Genomic DNA, 27028 nt, shown 5'->3' with positions numbered 1-27028 from the left:
ACAGAGTAAACAGCAGGCGTCTATCCTGTCAGCTGTCAACAATGCTCTCTGAACACTGAGAATAGACTAAAAGCTGAGTCAGACAAACACAGGCATCCAGGGCTGTTCTTGGAATACATAAAGCATCAAGTGAAAATGGTTCACAGAGGAATTGAATTAGCTGAAGAGATGGTGACCTATTTTATTGACTAGAGGAATGTTACTGTCTGTGGAACCAATCTTTAAAGACCCACTCCAGGGAAAATTGTGTTTTTGGTGCTTTTAACATGTTCTTGCAGCATTTATTTTGTGATGGAGGAAATATAGAAAATAATTTAAGAGTAAAATAGCATTGCTGTGTATTTCTTTATTCAAATTATGATGGATCAGGAGCAGATAAAAACCCCAAAAAGCTCAGACTTGTGACTTGGTGCGGGCCAAAGTATCCAAGCTCCTCCCCACTTTTATATCCTCCACTTGAAGACAAATAGATCCCTTAACTGAATCAATTTCCTCATCTGAGCTACTAAAACTGTACTGGTTTTTCTTGCAATTGTAATGTTAGCTTGGGGTTGTGAGGGTCTGTAAACTAGCGTGAGAGAGCGTAAACAAAGGTATGCTGGGATATCAATGTAGGGTTACTTTCGCACCAATAGGCCCGCCCACAACCTAGAGGCAGATTTCTGATGAACTCCTGCTGCTTTGCAGAAAATATATCTTAAAAAACAAAACAGGCTTTTTGATTTTGGCGAAACACAGCATTATCATAATTAAAAGGCCACTGGGAACAATTTTCCCCCAAAAAAATATAGTTGTAGAGGAACTTTAAGTGTGATATATTAATAATGAGAAACAAAGCATTACCAAACCATAAATCTGGGTAAAACAGATTTTAAGAAGGCCCCTGGTTCTAGTCCCAGCTGGGGGACCTGAACCAGAACATCAATGGGGGACCTTTCTGTGTGGAGTTTCCACAGTTCTTCCGTGCATGCGTGGGTTCTCTCCGGGGTCTCCGGCTTCCTTCCACCGTTCAAAAACGTGCTTCATAGGTCAATTGGCAGCTCTAAATTGTCCCTGAGAGTGAATGGATGTGTGATATGTGGCCCTGCGACAGACTGGCGACCTGTCCAGGGTGTCCCCTGCCTTCGCCTACAAGTGGCCGGGATAGGCTCCGGCAGCCCCGTGACCCCGAAAGGGACAAAACGGTAGAAGATGAATGAATGAAAGGTTTTAAAAACTCCATATTTATTTAAAGAACAGACTTCAGAAGAAGTATTGATGATACTAACCTTTAAAGGAGGAACAGGCAATGGCTTATTGTCCTTATCCAAAGAGATAAAGGTGAAGAACGCCGAGACAGCACGGTACTTCTTCATCTCCTTCTCCACTAGAGAAGCTGCATCCACCAACACTTCAAGTTCCATGGACCTGTTACTGACAAAGGTGAGCCGTCCTGTCACAGTCACCACACAACCTTAGAGAAAAAAGAAAGAGAACATGAAGAAAACTTTTTTTTCTCCCTGTTTTTAAATCTAGAAATGTGCATAGGTAAGACAAAATCATTTGCATTATTAGTACAATTTTATTTCAACAATCCAATTACATACTTTAAAATTTTAGGTTTTTAACATCTGGTTATTGGTCATCTGTCATCTAGCTTTTTATGAAAGAAAAAATTCATTCAGCACAATCACAGCGAAAAAGAGGCTTTTCTATATGAACAAAGAACATTAGAAAGGTGTTTTATAAATATGCAGAAGGAAAAGTCAAACTTAAGGGTAAACACACAAAAAAAATTGTTCTTAGATTTATTTTTATAATGTTTCTTTTTTTGCAGTATTCAGACAGAGCCGCATGGCTATGAAGTATTTTGCCCTTTTTGTTAATTTGAAGCTGTAACGCATCTTATCCATTAAACGTGTTAGAAACATCACAAATATATTGTCTTTTTTTGTTACCATAGATTAATAGAAAAAACTATCAAATGGGTATGGCTGATGTGCTCCTTTATTCCATTTAACGTTGCAGTACTGTATAATTACTGCCGTTACCATATAGCGAAGAGGAGAGAGAACATTATCTCTGCTGAAGAGATTTTCATAACACGGTTAAAATCTAAATGAGGAGTTAGGACTTAAAGTTAGATTAAAGTTGATAAGGGTTGGTAAAGGGTTGTGGTCAGATTAATGGGCCAGGGGATGCCCATACTCCTTTTAATAATTTAGGAAAGGCAAGCATGTGTAAAAACAAGAATTGCAGTTGTGGGGTTTGTCATCAAGAAAAAATACTTGATACTGATTATCTGAAAAACAGTAAAGTAATGCCTTACTGAGCATTGGAATTAGGAGATTGCCGGCTGCATGATCTGAAATGTTGTTTTTTTATGTACAATACTTTGTTCTCATATAAAAAAGGCTTATAAAGGAAGAGAACAGCTGACAAATTTACATTATAGGAAGGTTGAGCGTGTTCATAGTCATCAAACACAGGCCTGCAGAAACACACCTGCCACCTCATTGTTAGGCTGATTGTGTCTTTGATAAGGTTTTGGCACAGCATAAATCTGTGCCCTGAAGAAAAAGGTCGACAAGGGCCATCTCTGATTATGTTATCAAGATTTCATAAAAACAAAAAAAACAAAAAAGAAAATTAAAACAGCAGAAGTTGAGTGAACGCAACACAAATAATAAATAACAAGATGTACGTAAAGTTACAATGCTAGTGTGTTGAAAAAAATTATTTCTAGCATCTCATGGTGATACAAAGAGAGGGCACTATAGAAGAGAATAATGTGCTAAAGCTGTTTAAGAGGAGTCTAACGCACAGAGAGCACACACCAAAAATATATAAACTAGGAATTACTTGTGTATAAATAAATATTTGTTAGGGAAAAAAACTCAAATTACTGTGATGAGGAAGAATAGAAAAATTTTTTACATAAAAGATCAATTAACCATACATATAGGAAAGATTTTTGACTAAAAACTGTATTTATTAAAACTATGTTTGTTACACAAACTCTTTTTAGTAACTTATAAAAGCTTAAAGACTAAAATAATTTTTACTTTTTTTTTCTCCTTTCAGTTGAGATTTTTGTCTTTGGGTGTTTCATTAATGAGCAAGGGGGAGTTAAAAAAACATAAAAGTGTAGTGTTTCAAAGACAAAATGAGGGGGCCCATGTCTGTTTTGTCTTGGGCCCTGTATTTGTTGAATCTGCTCCAGGACAGTCACACGTTTTCAGCATCCTATTCTTAATAAAATGTTGTTTTTTGTTTTTTTCATGAAACCTCAATCTAACCACATTCAACGAGTCAGAATAGTAAAGAAAAACTTAAAGTTATAGGGATTTCCAAAAAATAACCACTCAATTGTGGAGAAAAATAAGCATAAAATTGCATATCTGAGTATGTATTTATTAAAGTCATTGTGATTCAGGAGCAGATGAAAAAATGCCAATGTAAAAAGCTTGTAGGTGTGACATTGCCGCTACCATGGCAAGCTATTAGCTCCCTTCTCCGCAATTTTCTGATGCATCCACTTTAAAACCAATAGATCCACGTACTTGTGTTTTTCCTGGTACCTGGCTTAAAACTGCAAAGCCGGACAGCTCCAAAATTGCCCAAGTAATATTAGGTTGGGATTGTGAAGGACTTTAAGCAGGTAGTACAGAATGTAGACAAGTTGGTGATGGAAAGTAGGACCTTGCTTCCTCTGCACCAACAGTCTCACCCACAATCACAACAAAATTTCCTTCTGCTCTGCAGCAACTATGTCCAAAAAAAACAACAGCTTTGTTATTATTATTATTATTCCAGGAAAAAAAGGACATAATCATAATTAAAAGAACACTGGGAATGCCCAAACCCTAACCCTAACCCTAACCCTGGAGTGCCCAGAGTGAGTAAAAAAGAAGTGTCAACTTCTTTGCTTTATAAAGCAAGAATTGATCCTGGGGCAGCACATTTTGCATACTATGCCAGAACATGCTAAGAACACATAGTTGTCCATATAGAGAAAATGAAATTATGACTATCGATGCACTCATGCATGTCTATTAAATGTGTCATAACATTATTTCACAGTTGTCAGGGCGAGTTTTCAGTAGTGACATCAAGACGCTAAAAGCAACTCAGAAATTTCAGATAAAGAGCTGTAAAACTGTGATGTAGTGCAATAGTCATTTATCAAAATGAAATCTGACGAGAAGAGAAGTGTGTCCTCTGAAGACATTCATCTTCTCTCACATCTTATGGCCCTTTGAGTGTTTTATCATGTCAACATCAGCTGGGAGTTCGCTCTTATTCAGACAAACTGTCTTCAGCTGGGATGCATTAGACTTAGTGAAGTGTGCTTTGCTCATTGATGTGACATGACAATGAGCTATGATGATAGGGGATTTTTAAACACCTCTATGATTAATAATTGATTCATGCAGAGAGTAGATCTTGCACTTGAACAACCTTGAAGGTCAGCCAACATGCAAAAAACAGGCAGAATCCTATTTCTGCTGGATGAAGCAAATCTATACGAAACAGAAGTTGCCTTCTTGTGGCCCGGCCTCCCTTTGTATAAAACAAAGAAACTGGACAAAACCAAATCAGTCATTGAACAAACTTTGATCACTGAAAATGTTGCAATATCTATAAGCCATACATTTTTTAGGATTTTTTTTTTATGTCACACTTTGTTCTTCTTTTTTTTTCAGCTGAACGGTTCTTTTACCTGACTTCCAACTTTTCAAGTTTCATCCCATTCTTCTCATTAATTGAGTTTCTGGCTGCTTTAATGTGATGGATCACAGAGAGGAGCATGGCTTTAACTCCCACAAGCTGTATCAATGGCTTGCATTTAATAACTGGACTTTGCTTTATATTACAATGTAAAAAAAATGATCAACAATTTCTCTATAAGCTATTGGAGTTGCTGTAATTTGTCCAAAATTTGGAGAAAGCAGGAAAATGTGTGATCTGAGGAATTAGTCATCTCAAAGCCAGGCATTTTCTTTGGCTCTGTGTAGTAAAGTTTTAGACCAATAACAGAGAAAAACCCTGATAATTTCCAAAGCTTTGTAATTACATAATGAAAAAAAGTAGACCAGAAAAAAATTTAATTTCCTAGATCACAATTAAAAATTACAACATAGTCCTTGCAGTCTGTGACTGCTGGGGGCCATAATAAACTTTTGCTAGAGTTTTCAACCTCACACTCTACCACTGAGGCATTAACTGATCAGCTGGAAACTGAGGTTTATTTTTTTGTATCAGACTTTACAGAACAAATCACAAAGTGCTTAACAATGCAAGTCAAAACTGCATAAAGTAGTTGGAAAGTGGATTGCACCCTACATTTTTTAACATGAGGGCACTTATTTTTCATGGAAATATAATAGCTTGAACAACACATGTATACCTGTTTTTTTTACCTTAAATTCTCTAACAGTCTAAGAAAAAAAGCACAATTTTAGTGCTCAAACTGAAGCACGCAACATAAGAGCAATTTCATTGATTAAAATCTCCTGCTTTTATTAAACAGACATCCTTGCTCAGGAACTTCAGACTTAATGAATTCTTATGATGCTTTATTGACTTTGAATAACTAGATAGAGTCCTTGGATTTAACTAGTAAGATTGTGTTTTATTCATTTTTAATTGCTATGTGTACTGGGAATCAAAGAGTAAACATGTCAAGATTTGTCCTTCAGTATGAGTACTAAAATGGTAAGCTTTTGTCCAAGCTGTGAAGCAAAATCAGGAGTAAGTGGATAACTTTGTTTAGTAGTTTGCTTTCTTTGTAGATTTGAAAATAGTTAGCTGTACATAATCTGCTTTAAAAATTCAAAAGGCAATTTAATATAGCATTTTAAAAATGTTTATGTACTTTTTAGAAGTCGCCCTTACTTGCTCAGTCAATACAGAGGATTACCTCAAAAAGCTTTTTAAGACCCACTCCATAAATCATGTTTTTGGTGTTTTAACATGTACTTGTGGCACTTTCCTCTTGATGGAGGACATATATTAGGAAAATTAAGTTTAAAATTGCCTTTTTGAGTGTTTCTTTATTCAAAGTAGCAGTAGACGTAAAGCAGCCTCTGACTTCAGATACCATATTTTGAAGAGGATTTTTATCGACGATTTTTATCTTATAGGAAGTAATCTTCTTTCTCCAATCAGCTGTAGAGGATTAAGAGCAGAACCCAGAACCGATCAAACTGCCTTTACTTCCAAAGCACAGCGAAAAGCAAACTGCAGTGGTTCATACAAGAAGCTGGTTTGCTTGCACAGCTGAATTGATGTGAGTTTCTCCAAGACCTTCATGATATGTAATGTTTGGACAGCATACAGGTCTATAGTCGCTATGGTCAGATGGATACTTTTTTTTTTTCACATACTGTAACAGGGCAGGACGAAGAAGACACCAACATACTGAAGATGATGGATCAGAACAAAGTTTAAGATCCTTGACTGAAGTGGCGTGATAAAAAGATGTGGGTCAAGGGAGGATGGTAGATCCACATGGCTGAAGGACGTAAGCTTGTTTTTGGACTCCATTTAGTTTGGTTTGATGTTTTGTAATACTTGTAGCATTGGTTATGAATTTTCACTTTATATTTAAAAATTGCATTGAATTAATAATTCAAAGGATTGGATTTTTCCAGAAGCTCAAAGCGCTTACAATGTGTATCCATTATTCATTCACTCCTCATTCCTACTTGGCGAGCTACTGATTTAGCCACAACTGCCCTGAAGCGCCAGTACTTGCCCACAAACCCTCTGACAACCACCGGGAATTCATACGCATTCACACACCAGTGGAGCCACACTGGAGGCAGGGAGGGGGAAGTGTCTTGCCCAAGGAAGGAACGGCAGTTGGCTGGGGGGAGTGCGGATCGGTCCGCAGATCCTTCCATTAATGGCCAACCTGCTCAACCACCTTAGCCCCTGCCGCGGCAATTGAAATGGATGGATCTGATTAATAAAACTGTGGCTTCAAGTTCTGGGATGTGGGAACGTTCGTCCAAGAATTTAAGGTGTTTCAGTTTTATTCTTCAGTTTTATTAATGCAGTAAACCTGCTCACCTCTAAAAATGATTTTAGCCACTCAGGCCCAGAATGACTGACAGTCAGTGCTCTGAGGAAAGTGGCCTGCACAGGCTCGATGCAGCAGGACCACCAAAAGTCCATGAACAGACCTAAGTCTGTTTAATGTTACGGCTCTGTTTCCCACTTGCATTGGCTGAATGTTCATTTTTCTGTTAATCTTTCATAGCTTTAAAAATGTCATATAGGCCTATAACTTCAACTTTTCTGTACGTCTTCCCCTTCCTTTTTAATATTTCCACTGTCGATTGTCATCACAATGACTCAAGTTTTAAGACACACTTTATAGGTTTCTGAAAAGAATCATCTCTGTGCTCCTAAACTTTAAGCCGGACAATTGGCCACAATTACTTATATGCCGTATGCGTCAGGCTCCGTTGCACTAGAACATTGTGTTTGTTTGTTTTTTTGCTCTGTACATAATGTTTTATAGTCACCTAAACAGATAAGCAGCTGCACACAAATACACAGATCAGATTTATTTTGTAAACAATATTTGGTACCCGAACAAAAACTAGAAACAGAAAATGTTTAAAACTAAAAGAAAAAGTTTATATCTGATTGGTTTTCTTAGAGACTAGATGAGCAGGACTCATAGAACATTACCCAGGTTCTAGACTTTGAGCTATACAAGAATCTAAATGTAGCACGTTAAACAACAAATCTATTACAAAGTTTTTTGTTTTGTTGCACTGCAATATCTAAAGCTCTTATGCTACATTCACACTAGCATCGGAAACGTGTTCAAGCAGCTACTTCCAATTAAAAGTCTATGTAAACAGGTGTGTTTACAGTCTATGTAAACTCTCATGTTCACATGTCGCTACAAAGGTTTCAAAGACCATTTTTGGGCTCTACATACAAAATGCACAGCCATTGAACACGCTTTGAAAGTTAAACCGGGACGAACTTTGACCAATCCAGGACTGCAATTTGATAGTGACGTATGGATGGCGTTCTTTTGAATTCACGAAAGTGCCAACCATTTGAAAATTGATTATGGAGGATAAATTAATACAGTCAGGACCATAAATATTTGGACAGAGACACATTCTTTCTAATTTTGTTTCTGTATATTACCACAGTGAATTTGAAATAAAACAACTCGGATGCCATTGAAGTGCAGACTTCCAGCTTTTATTCCATGGGTTGAACAAAAAGATTGCATAAAAATGTGAAAAACTAAAGCATTTTTTTAACAAAATCCCTTCATTTCATGGGCTCGTAAGTAATTAGACAGATGAAATAACTGAAAACAAAATGATCATTACTAATATTTGGTTGAAAACCCTTTGTTGGCAATGACAGCCTGAAGTCTTGAACTCATGGACATCACCAGATGCTGGGTTTTCTCCTTCTGAATGCTCTGCCAGGCCTTTACTGCAGTGGCTTTCAGTTGCTGTTTGTGGGTCTTTCTGTCTGAAGTCTAGTCTTCAACGAGTGAAATGCTTTAGTTCTTCACATTTTTATGCAATCTTTTTGTTCAACCCATGGAATAAAAGCTGAAAATCTGCACTTCAATGGCATCTGAGTTGTTTTATTTAAAATTCACTGTGGTAATGTACAGAAACAAAATTAGAAAGGATGTGTCTCTGTCCAAATATTTATGGTCTTGACTGTAAATGCTCTTTGTGTTTGGCAAGAATTTTTGACACCAAGACTTTCATATATCAGAGTAGAGCTGTGAAAGAAAAAGTCTGGAGCAAAATTTGCACCAGTTTGACATTTGGCACCAAGTCTCTTCCAACTGTAGGTACATGTGCTAGTATAGGGTAGATACAGTAGATTGTGAACACTATATGCTAAAACCAAGTCCATAAATGCGCATTTTGCACATGGTGTTCTCAATGGACAAGCAGGGAGCAGCATCTTCCTGTTTCTATTTTGCTACCGTTTACTAGTGCATGTCCACCACCTATCATTGGAAGAGGCTTGGTGTGAAATGTTAAAGCGATGCATCAATCTTGCGAATATTGCAATCCAGTGTGAACACTACATGCTTAAAGCACGTATAAGAATTTCAGTACAGTGCATTCTTGAATGCCCATCCCATGCCTGGTTTGTATGTAGCTTCAGAGTATTCTATTATAAGCAACTTAGCTTCTTACCTTTCAAATGTATTTCCATCTAAAAAGAAGAATCTCTGGCGTTAAGAAGTATGAAATTGATATGTTTCAGAAAATTAATCAAACTTTTATTTTTAACAAAATAGCTGAAGATAAAAGAGATAGACATTTACAGGCTAAGTAAATATCTTGCAAGAAACAGAGCAAATCTCAGCAAGGCTTCTTTCTGATACTGCAACCCACACTAATGGAGCACATTATCACAGTATGCCGCTTGCTTTTAATTTATGTAAAACTCTCTGCAGCTGTTCCCCACTCTATCTAGCTTTATTGCATCTAGGTGGCTTTTACTGCTCAGCAGAAAGGGTATATATCACAGTCTTCATTGATTTCTAGCCTTTCTTTAGCCTCCAGCACCAACAAAACCAAATGAAACTACATTTCCACAATTTAGAAGCATATCTGCATTTTCAAAGCACAACTGTTTAGGGCTATTATTACAATCATAATGTAAAAGACTACATTAACCAAAACTGATTATTTGAAATGAATGAATTAAACCCTCGTCTGAACACATTTCCTTGCGCAGTTGCTTTAGAGACTGGAAAAAAAAGAAAACAAACCCTGAAATGGCAAAATAAATCGCGTAGCCAGCCAAATGAACCATGGAAGCCATTTTTGTGATGATACTTCTCAATTACTTTCACAAATTCAACACCTCAGTCTTTTGCAGACTACCTAAAGCAAAATAAGAAGTCTACTAGTGACAAGACACCTAAGATCATGTCAACACAACATAAACTTGGGGGACAGATTGGGGCAGCAACTGGCACAACTCAGAACGGACAATAGATGTGGACACATCCAAAAAAGATATGCTCTGCTCATTTATTTGATTCTGTAACTGTAAAGAACTTTCACAGTCATTTTGTCATACCGGAGACTATCTGATAAACCCATATGTGACCATGTTTCCAACAGATAAAAAGGTGGCCAGAGGTGAATATCCCACCTAAAATCCTGCTTACTTTTTTATTGGGATTTCATGTGCAAAAACGAAGAAAAATACTTTCAACCTGACTGAATGAAACTGCTTGTATTAAAATAAGAAAATTGCTGTAAATGGTAGGCTGTTAGAGCTAACCTGGCACAGCCGTTCTGAACTCTGACATTTATTACCACTTCATAATTGTAGCTGCTTGGCTGTTCACGTCATATCCTGAAGTAATGACTGCATGTAAATGTTCACACTGACATTTTGAATCACATTATAGAGAAACAGCTAAAAGAATAAAATGAGTTTCTTCTAAAAACTAGGTATTCACTATATTTTTAAATAATTGACTCGAAAATTTTGTTGCCCAGAGTTTCACTTTGAAAATAGTCTTTTTTGTTTGTTTGTTTGTTTGTTTGTTTGTTTGTTTTCTCTCATCCACTGTTTTCATCGGCTGAATCCTAATTGCTTTCCTACTCCTCTGGCTCCTCCCTATTGCTCCAACTGTATGGGTATTTGAAGCTGTAGTGGTGTCCAAAAGTGTTTTTCTAAGGAGGAGCTGTAGCAACTTAGGACTGGCTAGGAGAAATGCATTTCTTCACATACAATAGGTGTGCTCTGAAGCACAGAAGTTTACCCTTAAAGATAAGTATTAAGTTTTTGTTCATGCGTGACCTTTTAAAGTTTGAAAACCAATGTTGTTATGTATTTTCTGATTTCCGGCAGCTATACGCTAACATAGATGAGTGCCAGCTATTGATGACGTCATCAAGCAGTATTAATGTGTGAATTTGAAGACACAATTTTTCCATATCACTCTGCTTGAAGGGATAAATGTAGAGATAGGGAGAAGCTGTAGAGGGAGGAAGCAATTCTTATTAGGCCAAAGTGTTAATATTAGCACTTGAATCCATTTTGCAAGACTTTTAAACTGTATATCTTTGGGTCTTTTTGCACAGTCCCAACTTAACCAGAGACTAGGAATATGAAGGGTTTAACATGCCAAACAGGTCATCAGAGAGAGTTCAACCATGCAGTTAGACTGTAATGCATGACATTCGTCATAAGCACTGGGCATGTTAATACACATATGGTCTCTTTTCAACCCCCACTGGTGCATGACTGAAATTGTGTTCATCCCATTCCCACCACAGGAAAGTGACAGACAGCAGACAAAAGATTTGTCACTGATGTCAGTAAAACACCCCTCCTCCAGATTTGTTTACAGAGGTTAGTTGCTGCTTTGTCATTATAATAAAGTGGGTTAGCAACCCTCTGAATGCATAACATCAATAACATAAAAATGAATGTTTTGTTCTCCAAGTTATTCAAATGCAACCCTGCCAGATGTGTAGGCTAATTGAACAGAGCCACATGTGTGCTTTTGCTGAAACTATGGAGACAGCTAATGCTTCAACTGTAATTGCTCCAACAGCAATATAGATCTGTCCTGTCCAAACAGTGCTTTTAATAAGATTGTTAAACATGCATTCAGCTTTCAGAATGAAAGAGCTTTTTTTCTTTTGTTGTAGGACAGTAGACATTATCTATTAGGTTGTCAAAGGGTAACTAGATATTGTTGTTAGTTCAATCAATTTAAAAATAATAGGCCTAAAAATGTTCTATTTGATGTCCTAAGTGAGGTTTTATACAAAAGATAAAAGAAAATAGGTTGATCTTGGAACTGAAGCTGTTGGTGAGCTAGCAGAATTAAAAACTACTGTTTGGATGTGAAGAGTGTTGAAGATTTTAAATGATGGTCTAGAGATGGTAAAAAAAAGTGTCATGTTGACAAACAGTTGCTGTCTGTAACCTTATAGGAATATATCCCATCCTTCTGAACTATGGGCACATGTATTTAACATACACTTACATGATAAATTGTGAACAGAAAACATTAAAAGTTCACATGTAAGGACTGAGTAATTTTGCCTGGAAAACAGCATCTTCTTCAACCCGGCATAACGTCTTGGTCTTTGCATTTTTTGCATTGCATTGCCTTTGCTACAAACCTAATGCAATACAAAGGGCAGTAGTTGCGAGGGTTGAATTTGTATCTTGGCCAGAATACAATGTGTGTATCAGCCAATAATAGAACAACAGACCTTATGACTGGCAGATGACAGAGAGTTTTTCAACATTATCCTACCTTTTTTGATCTTGCGATGGAAGTTAATGGCATCCACCGAAGCAGTGACAATGTTAGTGTTGCAGTGCCGTGCGGCCACAATCCCAGCGACCTCATCCATCAGCTTCATGGTCACACCTAGATGAAACACATGCACAGTTGAGGAATCCAGAGATTACTTAAGTTTTTGAATATGTAGCCTCAAGGAGACCAAAATCTGGGTCCCCCTGTGCCGGTCCCCAGCTCGGATGAAATACAGGGTTGTGTAAGAAAGGGCATCTGGCGTAAAAATCTCTGGGAAACCACCTGTTTGAAAGGTGAACAACAACAACTGGACTCTTTGAATATGTTAAAGGGATTTTTGATTAAGTTTATTTATCAACATTCTTGACTGGAACCACAGATGCAATGTAAGGAAGCAGGTAACAAGTACAATTCAGTACTTCAACTTATGATCAACAAAAGGTTCAGGTTTAGGTTTAGGTAGGATACATTGACTGTATAAGAGAAATGGACGAAGCACGTCTGACCCATTGAAAACGACTTATTTTCAGCTCCCACCAAATGTAGTCAATTCAGTCACCATTTTTTCACTGCGCGGACGCCGACACTTGGAGGCAGACGTCAGTGATTGGTTAGACTCGGTCTGAGTCAATGTTTCTATGATAATTACTGTTGCCAATCAGGAGTGACCTTGTTGGAAGTCAACATTACTTCCACGTAAAGTGGGTTTGGGAGAATCTGTCAATCAAACTTTTCAAATGTTCAAGGTGGGGACCAGCAGGCACTACATGCTTTCATTGAGGCATCTGATTGGCAAGTTTATAACTTGAATAACTTGCAATAAAGAAAAAATATCATGAAAAAAATAGGATTTGCAATAACATGTTAAAAGATGTTGCATAGCAACAATGGTTATTCTGACAAATATAATGACAATTATAGAGTAATAGCTGCTTGTTCCTCAAAAGAAGTCTATAGAATAATGGCTTCTTGGAACCAGCGGGTACTTCCTGTTTGGAATGCAAGGGTGAGGGGTCACTCAGTCCTATTCTCTTATATAGTCAATGGTAGGGTGATGGATGGATGGATGGATGGATGGATGGATGGATGGATGGATGGATGGATGGATGGATGGATGGATGGATGGATGGATGGATGGATGGATGGATGGATGGATGGATGGATGGATGGATGGATGGATGGATGGATGGATGGATGGATGGATGGATCATTTGAAGGAATTTGTTGGTCTCTTATAAAGGCTCTTTTTAAAATAATGTTAGAACAATTTGGGCATATTGAAATGATCTGAACTGCACTGGATGACAATGATCTGTTTGGAATAACTTGGATAACAACAATTGGAATTAACTGAGCTCATAATAATGTTTTTGCTTTTTGAAATGCACAACTAAAGTTTACCTGTGGATTTAGAAGTGTTCTGGTTTTTGTGTTTGGATTATTCCTTTGGATTGATTGTTGGATTTCATTCTCACCACCACTCAGCCCAAAGAAGCTCCTCATCTATCCCTGTTTACCACGGAAGATTCATCCTTATGAGGATTTCTGAGACTGACTTCACTGGTTCCTCGTCAACATCATCTGAGCTTTCACAATAAACTGCTACTGGTTATCTGCCTTCTTTGGTTCCAAATGAATGAATGATGTATGAAAACCGGCCTCTTCTTGAAGAAGAGACTCTCAAAACACGCTCCTGGCGTACTGACGTGCCGTGCCCGATGCTCAGATCTCACCTCTCACACTTAACTGATGAAGAAGGAAACACGGGCCTCTGGTTTTAACAGAATGACTGTCCTAATGTGCTTCATAAAGTACGCTCTAGTAGTTTATTTCTCAAAATTAAAATAAACAACTCTTTATGTTGAGCAATATTCTAATGTTATTTAATAAATGTTTTACAAAGCAGCAGAAATGTTTCAGAAGTGTTTTTGATGAGTAACGATCCTGTCAGACATTCTTTGGCCACTGAAGAGGGTGGGGGGGCAGTTCTCTTTATTCGCATATTCGCGCTGGTTAGGGACCAGAGAGACCCACGAATACGAGGGGAATACTGTAAATCTTTTCTTTAAAGCCAAATGTGCCACTAAATGAAATGATTCTTTGCCAGGTCTGAGATGCTCTGTAATATAGATGAGATTATTATAAGCAGACAGTAATGGATTTTCCATGGCAATCTAAAAACTGCCCACCTTAAGACAAATTACAAGTGGACTGGTGACGTTCACGACATTAGCTTCTCACTTGGGCTCATTAATCTCATCCAACCTTATCACCTGCCTGCCAATATGAACAACTGAATAGACTTTAAGCTGACTAACACTTGGCAAACTCCTGCTGCAACTGTTCAAAACACAGTCCATCACACTAGTTCACTTCTTTGCATTAACATTTTGAGGTCAACACATGTACAAATCCACTCTTGCAGATTACTGTAAACATTTTTCCCCAACAAAATGTTATGTTTCAGTATTGTATGCAACTTTCTTTTTTAATTTCAGTGCAAACAATATTTGTTGCTTTACATTTGTCTGCAGCTCATCGGTTGCTTCTTTCCTACTCTGTTTACACCATCTGATGGCCCGCCACAGTGGCCAGATTGTGTTAAGACTGAGGAAACCTCATAGCGAACCGAAGCTCAGTCCTATTTGAAACTAACCAAGACCACCTCGAAAGATTGGTCTGAGAGTGGACCCTGGTCCTGGACCAGGGCTGAAAATTTATTCCGGATTATCAGAACTCTGGTTTACTTAAGGTGAACCAAATGTATCCAGTCTGAATACACCCTAAAACTTAGGGATGCTACACACTAAAATTTAGAGACTGAACAAATATAATATTAAAACAGGATTAGAAAGACTAAATGAATGTCAAAAGCCAAAGATTTTGCAAATTTTGTTCACATTAACATCCATAGTAGTTCATTCAGTATCATTATTGGTGCAGAAAAAAGTCTCTGCAGCTTAAAAATTAAAGTATTCTGTAATATTTGTTGTTGAATTGTTTTTGTAGCTTCCTGCGTATGTTAAATTACCTTCACTATTTGTAAAGATTGATGACAAAATTTTCACATCAAAATAAATATAAAGGATCTTTACCTTTTTCCTTCTTTAAATCAAAGATTGTTTTGACTAAAATTTGTTTTGAAGTAAAGAAAATTATTTTTGTCTTTGAGCAATCCCTTTTTAGAATGTTATGGAACACTCATGCAAAACCTGCATTTAATCTACACTACAATGAATATGGAAAATCAATTGCCTCCCTCATGGAGAAGAGTTCACAAAGTAGGAAATAGAAATGCTGACAAATCTACTCTCGTGCCAAACACGGTCTTGGCAGCCAATGTCATCAGTAAAAAGCAGTTGTTTTCTGATTTCTCACAGAAAGTGGGACATCTTGTATGAAGTGGGTGGGATAGAGATGGTAGAAATGAGAGGATGACATCTGCTTCTGATCTCTGAGGCAGTCTGTGAGCATGATGTGTGTGCTTGTTTAGTACATGCTCATTTAACGACAGTCAGACCCTCTGCAAAACAGTTTAGTTCTCCCAGTTGTTCTATTTGAAATGCATTATGTATCTTTCATGTTAGAGAAAATCAATAAGTGCTGTGGCTGGAGGCTAATTTTGCTCCCAGAGGTTTCTAGCAGCTGCACGGTGACTGTTTAAGGCAGCCAAATGTGTGGGAGTGTAAGGAGAAAATGTTGCCTGCTGCCAGATAAAACATTTATAAAAAAAGTCGGCAAAATAATTAAACATGTTGCTACTTTGGGGTTATTTAAAAAAACTGTTGATAAAGTTCCCATAAAATACACCGGTATATCATTTTTCAATTAGAATGTACACACTTGTAAATATATATTTAAATAAATATATTTTGAGATCAAATTACCTGTCATCTTATCACATAACCCATAAACTTTGGTTTTGTACATCCCTATATTATATTAGGCTGTTGTGAGGTATTTTACAAAACCACTTTTTTTTGTTCTTGAACTCTATTATGTTGTGAAAATTGTTTGGATCTCACTTAAGATTAAAAATGTCCCCTGGGTGCAAAGCACTGCAAGGTTGCTGATATATTTAAAGAGAGTGGTCATGTTTCAGCATGTGCACCACTGTGCAGATGGATTCTGAACTCACCAAGATGATGAAACTAAAAGAAAGTGCTGCATTACGTTAGAGTGATAAACTTTCAACTGACATTTGTAAAGTTTCATGAGCCTGAGAATACACATGCATCAGGTTTGGATTCAAATTTAAGCAAAAAGTCATTTGTTGCATCTTTATTTTCACTGGCTTTGGTTAAAGTTCTTGATTTTGCTCAGGGTGGATTTTTATTCTATATTGGTAACAAAGTAAAGTGAACAAATAACATTTTGTTCAAGAAAACCATGCATAAAGGTTTTTTATTCACCATGATGAGAAGTGTCATTGCAGCTCCTGTTAAATTTCCTTCTTGTGCAGTCAATGTAGAAGGTTGAAGTGATCCTCAATGTGAAACTGCGAATGAGGACAGGCTGGGCCAAGACAGCCCTGGGCCTGACATTACACATTTACAGGATGACATAGCACTTTGACTATCCCTTTGCTGCATGGTGGGAACTCAACTCATCAGTGGTGTGCAAGAAGAGGAAAGACAGCTCACTCCAAACAGAGAAAAAATATGATTGGACACGTTTCCAGTGGAGCCAAGTTTGCCATGGGAGAAAATTCCTTTATTATCCAACGACTTGTGTTGATTTGTGCACAAAGCGGTTCATGGACTACAGGCGTGAGTATAATGAAGGGGTCTTCTACACTTGTCTTGTTGACCCTCTTCCGTGAAGACTTTTTAAATCGAACCAGTACAGACCAAAAACTGTCAATATGACTGAAGCATGACTGCCTTTCTAATCATTTTTGCAAACTTCCTCTATCCATCTTCATTGCTTCCCTCTTTCTGCCACTCTTACCACCGGCTGCCCCATTGACAACTTCTCTCTTGTTCAATCCCGCTCATTCCCTCCCCAACAAGTGCTTTAATCATGGACAGCATCAAATGGCTCAAACTGCCTCCTAATGAGCAGTCACTATGGAAACTGCTTCTGTTTCCTAAATCTACTGCTATTGACTGCTATTGAAAAAAAAATCCTTACATTTTTTACAGTTTAGCCTTCCAAGTAAGCTTTGGTGCATCAAAGGCAGTTTATCAACAACTCTGCATGTGGGTTTGTTCTGTAAATGATAAACATTTACACGGTTTTTATTTCATTAGGTAGTCTCAGTGGCTTCTAAGAGATGGTTCAAACAATGGAAATATAGAATGATAGCATTTCCTTCCAAAAAATGTGGTTTGAATCATGGGTTCTTCCTAATATTTTACCAGTAATTATCAGGACAAATAAAAAAAACATAATCATATAAAAGAAGACTCCATCAAAAAAAAAAAAAACTAAACTACACATATATGTCTAACAATTCAGTAGACATTAGACTCCTTCTAAGACAATTGATTTCATATAATCACCGACAGATCAAAGCGAAGTGCATCAAAATGAAAGACAGTCTGTAATCAGGCTCTTTAGTAATTCCTCTTCATTACATGCATGTAAAACACATGCAGTTTCAAAAGGGCCTCAAGAAAACTGCACTTCACAAGTATTTTTTTTCCATATCAAAACTTGACAAAATAAAGCAACTTTTTTTTTTTTTAAATTAAGGTGAGGGCAATAGTTTTACAGTACTTTTGACCAGATTTTTAAGTACAGGACATTAAAACATGAAAGTTTTTCCATATTTTGTGCAACCTGTGTTCTGAAGGTTCCTACTGGGATTAAAGAAACCAATGAGCCCTTTTTTCTAAGATGCTCAGATACTTTGCATCATTTTTAACAAAACATGAGGGTTTTTAAAAAAAGAAAATAATGAAATTTTCATGACATGAAGTTGTAATTAAGTGTTTTTAAAAAAAAGTGGAAGAAAATCAATTGAAATTTATTTAAAATTCTTTAAAAACGTATCAACTTGCAGGGTGTTGCCTGAAGTGTATTATAGTATTAAAAAATTTTCTGCACTAAAAGTCACTCCAGAATATAAGCCACAGAAGCAAAAAAAAAAAAAAGCATGGTAAAGAAGAATAAAACCTATATAAGTCACACTTTTGGGACCCATTTATTTACCAAAAATGGGACCAAGAACCTAGACATTTTATCTTGAAACGCAAATCATAATAACAGAATAAATATTTTACTCATGATGGAGGACATATATTCAAATAATTAAGTTTTAATCTGCTTTTGTGAGTATTTCTTTATTCAAATCGTTATAAATTAGTAGCAGACAAAAAAATGCTGTCTGAAAAAGGCTGTAGCTGCAATGTAGAATGTACAATTGGTAGGCCATACGCTCCCTACTCCTCTCCATTCTGATGAATTCACTTGTAGACAATAATTCATGTCCGTCTTTGTTTCATCATCTGAGCTGGTATCTGGCTCAAAACTGTACGGCTTGATAGCTCCAATATTGCTCTCCATTTTTGTTGCACTGGTAATGTAGGTTGGGTTGTGAGGGGCTGTAAGCTAGCAAGAGAGCATGTAAACAGAGACATGATGTGAAGTGTGGGCGGCCTTTCTCCGCCCACAATTTAGAGACGAATTTCTAAAGAACTGCTGATTTAGGCAGGAAATAGGCAGCATAATGTCCACGCAAGAAAGAAAAATTCAATTTCTGTGTTTACGTTGAGCGTGTTCAGCCTTACGTTGAACACGTCCAGTGAAAAAGAAAGAGAACAAACACCCAGTTGACCTTACCAAACCCGACTCAGGTTTGTTAACAGAGTAAGTGTAGCGAAAGCAGCAACAGCATTAAACGAGAGGGAAAGGCTCCTAATGAGCAATGGCATTAAAGAGTCAAAAACCTATGTGTATGTGTTTTCAGAATGACCTGCACACTTGTCCCACTTTTTTTTTTTTTTATTGGACAGATTTCTCAGCAAGCTAGCAAAATTGAAAAAGACAATCATGACAAGCGCTGCACTTATCTGTGGCTCCCTGCTCCCTCTTGTTCTTCTCCTGCCATCTTGTGCAGTCTCCTTTTACTGTCCCTGTGTCAGTCAACAACTTTCTCTTTGCCTCGTCCTCACGATGTGGTAAGTAAAAACAGCTTCTGGATTTGTTCAAAATCCATCATATTCCTCTCTTTTTTTTATAATTTTATAATATTTTGATAGATAGAATTTATACACAATTGTTGCTTATTTCTTTCTTAACATTTATCTTAAATGTGCTCACATTTATTTTAAAAGGTTTTCAGAATTTTGCTGATTTTAGAAAAACTCCTATTCCACATTGGTAGTTTGGTAGTCATTGGTTTCTTTTGCATTTAAGCGTTTTTATATGTTGTCATAGCGTGAGTTTTAGAGGGTCCTCCCTACTTTCCCAAGAACTTGTTTTATCTTGATTTCATAGACAAACATGCCCTAAGATCTGCAAACGTGCACTGTCGTGCACCTCTCTACTCATTTTGCAAATCCTCATCATCCCGTGTGCAATGCAGCAAATGCACAAAATGTATGAATGATTGTGTTTTATCCTTTCCCTGCACTCCACACCACAACCCAAAGAAAACAAGTTCATTTAAAAAAAAAATGTACGATTGGTATAAAAAGGTTATTTAAAACGTGCACAAAATGAAAAAACCTCTTGAGTGTTGTGGTTGGAACAGCGCATATATTCTTAATTGTACACGTGCATTATGCACTCGCATTTTTAATGCGTTGCCTCCTGTTTTAATGCCTTTGCCCACTTTTACCTCTGTTGCAAATCGTTGTCCTTCTGTTCTTTGTTTTTGTCTATGTCATTCTCAACTTTACAGGATTTCCTCGCTTCACTGAAGCTGTGGAGAATTGGGCTTCAGCTTCTTCTTAAGTTGCTAAAAATAGTTTTCCTTTACTCATGGCCTCTAATTTAATGAAAAACAATGCATAAATGAAAGATATTGAAAATAGAAACACAGAGTTTTGAAATAAATGTTCTCAGATGGCTCAGTTATAAGTAGGAGTAAAATTTGTTACATTACATTCTAGGATCAGACTAGATTTTTTCCATTTGGTCTTCATGAGGATTTTCCAATCACCTTATTTTATAAAACATTTGTTTAGTAATTCCAGTTTTTGCTAAATATGTATTTTTCTGTTTAGTTTCACCTCTGAAAACATATTATTTTGCGCTCTTGCTTAGAATAACTTGATTTGCTCTGTTTTTGATCATAAAAAGTTTTAATATTTGCTTTGATAAATATGTGCTTTCTTGCGATGTTCCTGAATCCCAAGTGCAGGTAAAATAAAAGCCCTGAGCTCCATCCAGGGATGGTCTGCCCTCAGGGGATTAGTGTGTTTGGGTACGTGAGCGCTCCCACACATTATAAAACAATGAGATTTCTCAGAAACAAAAGTAAAGCTAACACTATAATTCATAATTATAATGTTATAGCTTTCTTTAAATGCAATAAAAAAAGAATAACCCACCTCCATGGACATAGTCATGAAGTATGCAGTCCAAAGGGCCCACCAAATGGATCAGACTGGACTGGCTGAAGCCAACTGTATGGGGTTCTGTAGGACAAACACATAATTTTTGGGGATTTAAAAAAAAAAACATATTCAAGCTGTATTCTTAATCAAGCTCATCTAAAGTTATTTCCATATATTAAGAGAAAATCAACCAAACAAAATCTATACAGTGCAGTATATTCATATGCCTCCTGCAAATGCATCTTACATACCTTTAGTTGCATCCTCTGTGGTTAGCCAAGGCAACAAAATTAGAAGTAAAATAACAATTAAGCAAAAGCCACTTAAGTGCAAAAAAGAGGTAAAGTTTATTTTTATTATAAACAATAAAGTTTCACATTTTCATTGAATGATGTCACAAACAGTAGATTCATTTCTGAAAGGATCAGAGATTCCTCGTTTGTGATGTTGTTTCATCATTTAGCAACATTAACTAAGTAAAAGCGTGATATTAATATTTAAAATAGCCATTTACATGTTACAGAATTAAAAACATGCTACAGGAGATGTCTGTTTAGACCTTTGCCACAAAACAGCAAAACAAGTAAAACTCTTGACAGTACAAACACAAAAAAACACACTTTTATAAGCTCAGTGGGTTGATGGGTTGGGTTAAAAAATACAAAATCAAAATGAGATATTTTGTCAAATCCATTTATCAAATCCATTATTTTTCTTTTACAGAAATGTTTTTAAATGTTTGTGTAAGAATTGAGAATTTTACTTTTACCATTGTTTGTATTATATCAATTCTTATGTGGAAATAGCTATTCAAAATCAACAAAAAAGTTTTCAGAAATATGAACTTATATTTTGAAATTGAATTAACTAAATCAATTAATACTCAGGCCCTCCACTGTTAGCATTAGCAGTAATTAAGAGCAGTTTCAATTGTCACTTTCTGGTAAGACATTACCTGAATTTGGAAGAGGAGGCATCACTTCTTCGACTCTTGCTTTGGTCTCCATCCTCTCAATTTTCTGGGCTTCGTAGCGCTTCCTGCCCTCCTCCTTCTGCTCTGCACTCACGTACTGTAAACACAACCCTCCCATTAAGAGGCTATCAGAGTTCCTATTTTCCATATTAAACAAACTAGAAGAAAAATACACAATGCAGTTGTTTATATGCAAAAAAACTGAATTTCCATATGCAAGAGCCAAAAGTTTCAGATCTTTCTTGTTAGCATCTGAGGATTCATTATAAACAGCAGATGGATGGTTCACATAACTAAGGCTTTGATGGTTCCTAGACCAGATGTGGTTCTTGAGATCCCATTTCTGCAGATTCAGTTTCTTTGAAGCCCAAGAACAATGTTCTCATCACTTTCCTGACAAATGCAGACACCCTGTCACAACTTTTGTGATTTAATGCTTAAACTTTCCTTTGTGAAGCTTTTATTTTATTTTCACTCAAGTCAGCCCTCAGTTACGATGTTATAGGCCCAGTTTGCTGAGAGATCATGAAAACATTTTGCCTTGTTGTCTTGGATTTTTTTTAATTTTCAGCCTGGCTTTAGTTTCTGAAGTTTTTTTATGTTGTATTCCACACAAACTCTCAAGTTTACAGCTTCAGCATTGAAAAATCCCATCTACAGAGAGCTCTTCTGTTTTTGCCACAATTGATTTTAAAAAATGGCTTAGAGTCTCATCATGGATGTAAAACATCTGATTTTATCTTCACTTTAAATTCACTCAGTCCTTTAGGTTCATACACTTTCATTCGCTTGAGCATGTCATCTTAATTAGGATGGTGAGGCCCAAAGCAAAGATATATAAACAGACTTTTCATCATTTTATTAAATGTATTTCTTTTGTATGTTTATTCACCTGTATAGAAGGCACCTCCATGATCTTGTTGACGTTCTGCAGGGAACATGGAACGTACCACAACGCTGCTTTGCTGGCCAACTTTTTACCACCTGCACCAACAATCAAATTAAAGTCTTTGCGTCAAAAAATGTAGACAATAGCAAATATCTTTGACAGTGAAAAACACCTTTATGAAAAAGCTGTCACAACAGAAGCTTTGTTTAGAAGATAAAATGAGGGGGTAACAACCAAGCTTTGAGGTGCTAATTTTCTTTTCTTGCACATAAAACATCTTTTTGCTGCAAACAAAGAAGCAGAAAATAAATAAAGAATTTGTATAAAGGCATTTGTTCTCCTCTTTTCAGAGCACAAACTAATGGTCACAAAACACAGTGAGTGAAGTTTTGAATAATTCATAACCTGTGAAACCTTTGCATTTTTAAAACAGTTAAATAGCACCACCTTCATCAAATCTGCACAGCTATTTATGTTGGGCACATGAAAGGTTTTACAGTTCAACCTCTAAGCAGAAAGTTAGGATCAGAAGGTAAAACTCATGGAAATCACATCTCATAGCAAATCAGGCAGCAAGGTTGTCATAGTGATAACTGTTCTAGTCTGCCAACACTTTTTTTATTTAATTTGCTAACAGAAGGAGACAGGCTATTTTGAGAAGGTGGTGTTATGGCACACAGGAGGGACACAGATTCAAGAACACTGCACGGACAGTGAGTGGAATGGAAATCTGTCATAGCTTTTTATTGGTCTGATTTGTCTTGATTGTTTGACTTTAACTATCTACTGCACAAAGAATGAATTGCTTTGCCTTTTTTAAAATATTTTAAATATGCATTTACAATGTCAGTAACCTTAGAAAAAAGATCCCTCCTACAGACATGCAAATGAAGGTAGAGAATTGTGCCTTTAAAGCTCACACTGTGAACAGCTGTAGGCAGAGATAAACATCGCACATGACCATGGGTGACGTTTAGAAGAATAGAGTGGTACCAGTGGCTTATGGCAGGCTATTCCTGGGAAACAACATTTGCATTTTACACCAGAGTTAAAACTGTGCAAGCAGCCAAGAACTGTTGCCATGCCGACCACACTTCTCTTCTCCTCCTCCTGTTCCCCTTGACTCCCGTCTTTTCCAGTAACCAGGAAGTCACCCAGAGTTAAAAAGGAGGCATTTCTACATCTTCTAAACCTAACCAAAGATCAGGTCTCGAGTCTATTATTAGGCACTGAAGGACCCTTTAAATGACCTGCAGAGCACAGGAGATGAATGCAAAAAAGAAAAAAGCATGGGAATGAATTGGCTAAGGAAAAAGTCCAAGTCTGACCAGTGACCTTTTCTGCTTAGAGTTGAGTGAGAGAACTGACATTGAATCTGAAACAACTGAGTAATTAAGGAAAGCCGTGTCAGGGTTTGAAAATATTAGTCTCACTCCAATTATTTTTTGATCTGCTGTAAAAGCGTTCCCAGTGGTGTATGAAATGATGATGATGCCGTTTTTAGCCAAAAATTTGAAAATTTGTCTCCTTTTTTAGTACATAGTTTCTGCAGAACAGCAGTAGTTTGTTAGAAATTCCCATCTGAGTTGTGGAAAGAAGTGTTGGTGTAGAGTGAACCCGCCCCCTTCCCCATCATGCATCTGTTACGGTGCAACAAAAATAGCAAGTAATATTGGAGCGATCCAGCCGCACAGTTTTGAGCCAGACTCCAGCTCAGACGAGGAAAACAAAGCCATACATGGATCTATTTGTCAAGTGGATGCATCAGAATGGAGCAGAGCAGGGAGCTTGTGTCCTATCCTAGTAGTCTATGTCACACTTACAAGCTTTTCCAACAGCATGTTTTCATCTGCTCCTGATTCACAGTGATTTGAATCAAGAAATACTCAAAAAGACCATTTAAAGCTTAATTTTCTTTATATATGTCCTCCATCGTAAGAAAAATGTCATAAGAACATGTTAAAAAAACACAAAAAAATGATTTTCCTCAGAGTGGGTCTTTAAAATTGCATTGTTGTTCCCTATTGAACCCTTCACCATCTTTCTCATCAATCCTGCAATTTGAAATTACCTTTTAGGACCAAAATAATAGTGGAATTGCAGAAAAACCAACCAACTACTATATCACACCATAAATTAAAAGGAGCTAACTAAACAAACATTATAAAAGGGAAAATAAATGCAATAAAAAAGTTAAAAATGTCTCTAAATTTCATAATTCAAATGAACATATAAAAAGGATGAATGTCATTATTTCTATCAGTCTGTTTTAAGGTCTGATGTCTGTGGAGCCCTTTCTGAAACTCCTTGGAATAAGGACAAAAAACATGATGAAACTGAACTTGGCAGACATTTTCTGCTGAGTTGTGCGTCATGTGTCTCATCATTGATTAGCTTTAGGCCTACAACCTTTTTTTATTGTTTTTTTAATAAAAATGTTTTTTGCAGGTCTTGATTGAACATCTCTATTACATGAAGCTTGCACACTCTGATTCATTTGTTTTTGTTTGGAAGGACAGCTGCATCAATGAGATGGGATTAATGAATTATTTAATGGAAGACTTTGTCTTTATCTGTCCATCAAGACTGCAAGACCCCAAAGTCTGCTCTTTCAAATGTTTACACTTGTTCTCAGAGCTTGACAAAATGACTGTGTTTATGGACTTTCAAATGAAGCCATCACAGCCACAATGAAAAACTAAACAAGGTTTTGCAATTAATGTAACTAAACAGGCAGATGGACATGATAAAGGAGAACTCAGTTTTCTAAACACACTATTTTGCAGATCAGCATAAAAAGTGTTTTTGGCTAAAGCATTATAATTCAAGAACTGCTAAAAATACACTGGAAAAAGGCCAAATGAAAAGATTTTGATTGACCGAGCTTCTACACAAATATACTTTGGCAACACGACATACGGATACCATGCTACATATGATTCTAAAAAATGTAGAAAACTTTTTGGTTTGATATTTGGGATTTTACAGGAAAGTTGTTTCCAAGTACATGTTTACCCACTTCAATGGAAATGATGTTCTTGTTTTTGTTTTAACATGTTCTTGTAGCATTTTTCTCATGATGTAGAATCTATATAAAGAAAATCAAACTTAAAATTGCATTTCCAATTATTTCTTTATTCAAATTATTGTAAATCAGGAGCAGATGAAAACATGCCGTTGGAAAAAGCTTGTAGCAGTGACGGAGCTTCTACAATCATCAAACTACAAGCTCCATGCTCCGCTCCATTCTGATGCATCTACTTGCAGTCGCCTGCAAGTAGATGATCCATGTTCGTCTTTGTTTTCCTCATCTGTCGGCTGGATAGCTCCGATATCGCTCGACATTTTTGTTGCACCAGTAATTCTATGTTGGGGTTGTGAGGGGCTGTGAGCTAGTGGGAGAGAGAGTAAACACAGATGGACCATGGAAATTGGTGGAGGGTTTATTCCGCCTCAACAGTCTGCCTGTAACTCAGACGGTGAATTTCTAATAAACTCCTGCTGTTCTAAGGAAACTACGTATGTTCAAGAAAACAACACAGTTCTTTTTTATTTAGGCCAAAAGCGACATAAACAAAATCAAAAGACCGCTGGGTGAGTGAGACCTCCGACATTTGTCTTTAAATCAACAATTTGAAGAATGATAATGACCTCATACCACCTAAATGTCTTTTTTTTTTTTTTTAAAAAAAGCTTTGGGTCAGTCTTGTGCAACAGTCTAAAAAGGCCTATGCTATTCTTAAGCCTTTTTTAGGTAAAAAAAAATATCCATATAACCCCGGCACACAAAGGGACATTGTTTTTTAATTAAAGATTAATTATTTTCCTGAGTTCTTTTCCAACCTGGAAGTAAGAAAACCTTTCTGAACCATCTTTCTCCTTGTGGGTGCCCCCCATTTCATGACGTCAACCTAGAGTCAGCAGCTTATCTGTGTCTAGCTGACAAAAACAAACAACATCTAAACTTTTGCAAAGATGGATGAGCATATTGTGCATATAAAGGGAAAGCATTTTTGCTGCGGAAAAAGTGTTAGCCTGGAGGTGGTGCTGGCAGCACAGACTCTTCCTGGAAGGGGCTGTTCTCACTGGTCTGCGCTCATTTCTGTGGGTTGGGAGGGGCTGGTGCTCAGAGCGCCTGTTTTTAGAGGAATACTCAGAAATGCGTGAACAGATCAAAATACCACTTTGGGGTTCCTTTTTTGTGAGGAATGAACATTATACTACGGCGTAGTAACTACGCTAAACACTCAATAAATTTTTGCATGGTACTGTATAGGCCCTGTAACCCAAAGAGCCTTCGTCACTCACAGGGTAAAAAATACTATCGTTTCTGCAGAAAAGAAAAGACCTTTTTTTTATTTTCTCCATCC

The 27028-nt window shown here is 36.9% G+C and overlaps 1 protein-coding gene across 3 annotated transcripts in view; it reads right to left on the bottom strand.

Moving 5' to 3' along the window:
• Window positions 1–27028, bottom strand: part of acot7 (acyl-CoA thioesterase 7) — a 47178-nt gene that overhangs the window by 8274 nt on the left and 11876 nt on the right. For 2 of the 3 annotated variants that reach the window (XM_004070356.4, XM_011476894.3), the window contains exons 4-9: window positions 22662–22753; window positions 21752–21866; window positions 21048–21062; window positions 20791–20877; window positions 12287–12403; window positions 1269–1453 (exon numbers count right to left, since the gene is read on the bottom strand). In XM_004070356.4, coding sequence (XP_004070404.1) covers window positions 1269–1453; window positions 12287–12403; window positions 20791–20877; window positions 21048–21062; window positions 21752–21866; window positions 22662–22753 — 611 coding nt within the window. The remainder of the gene's footprint in view (window positions 1–1268; window positions 1454–12286; window positions 12404–20790; window positions 20878–21047; window positions 21063–21751; window positions 21867–22661; window positions 22754–27028) is intronic. The other variant, XM_011476895.3, reaches the window with a different exon arrangement.

Source organism: Oryzias latipes, chromosome 7, assembly GCF_002234675.1.
Source record: "Oryzias latipes chromosome 7, ASM223467v1".
NCBI classification, from domain to species: domain Eukaryota; kingdom Metazoa; phylum Chordata; class Actinopteri; order Beloniformes; family Adrianichthyidae; genus Oryzias; species Oryzias latipes.
The sequence above is the reverse complement of the archived record's forward strand: the minus strand, read 5'-3'. Positions and strand labels throughout refer to the sequence as shown.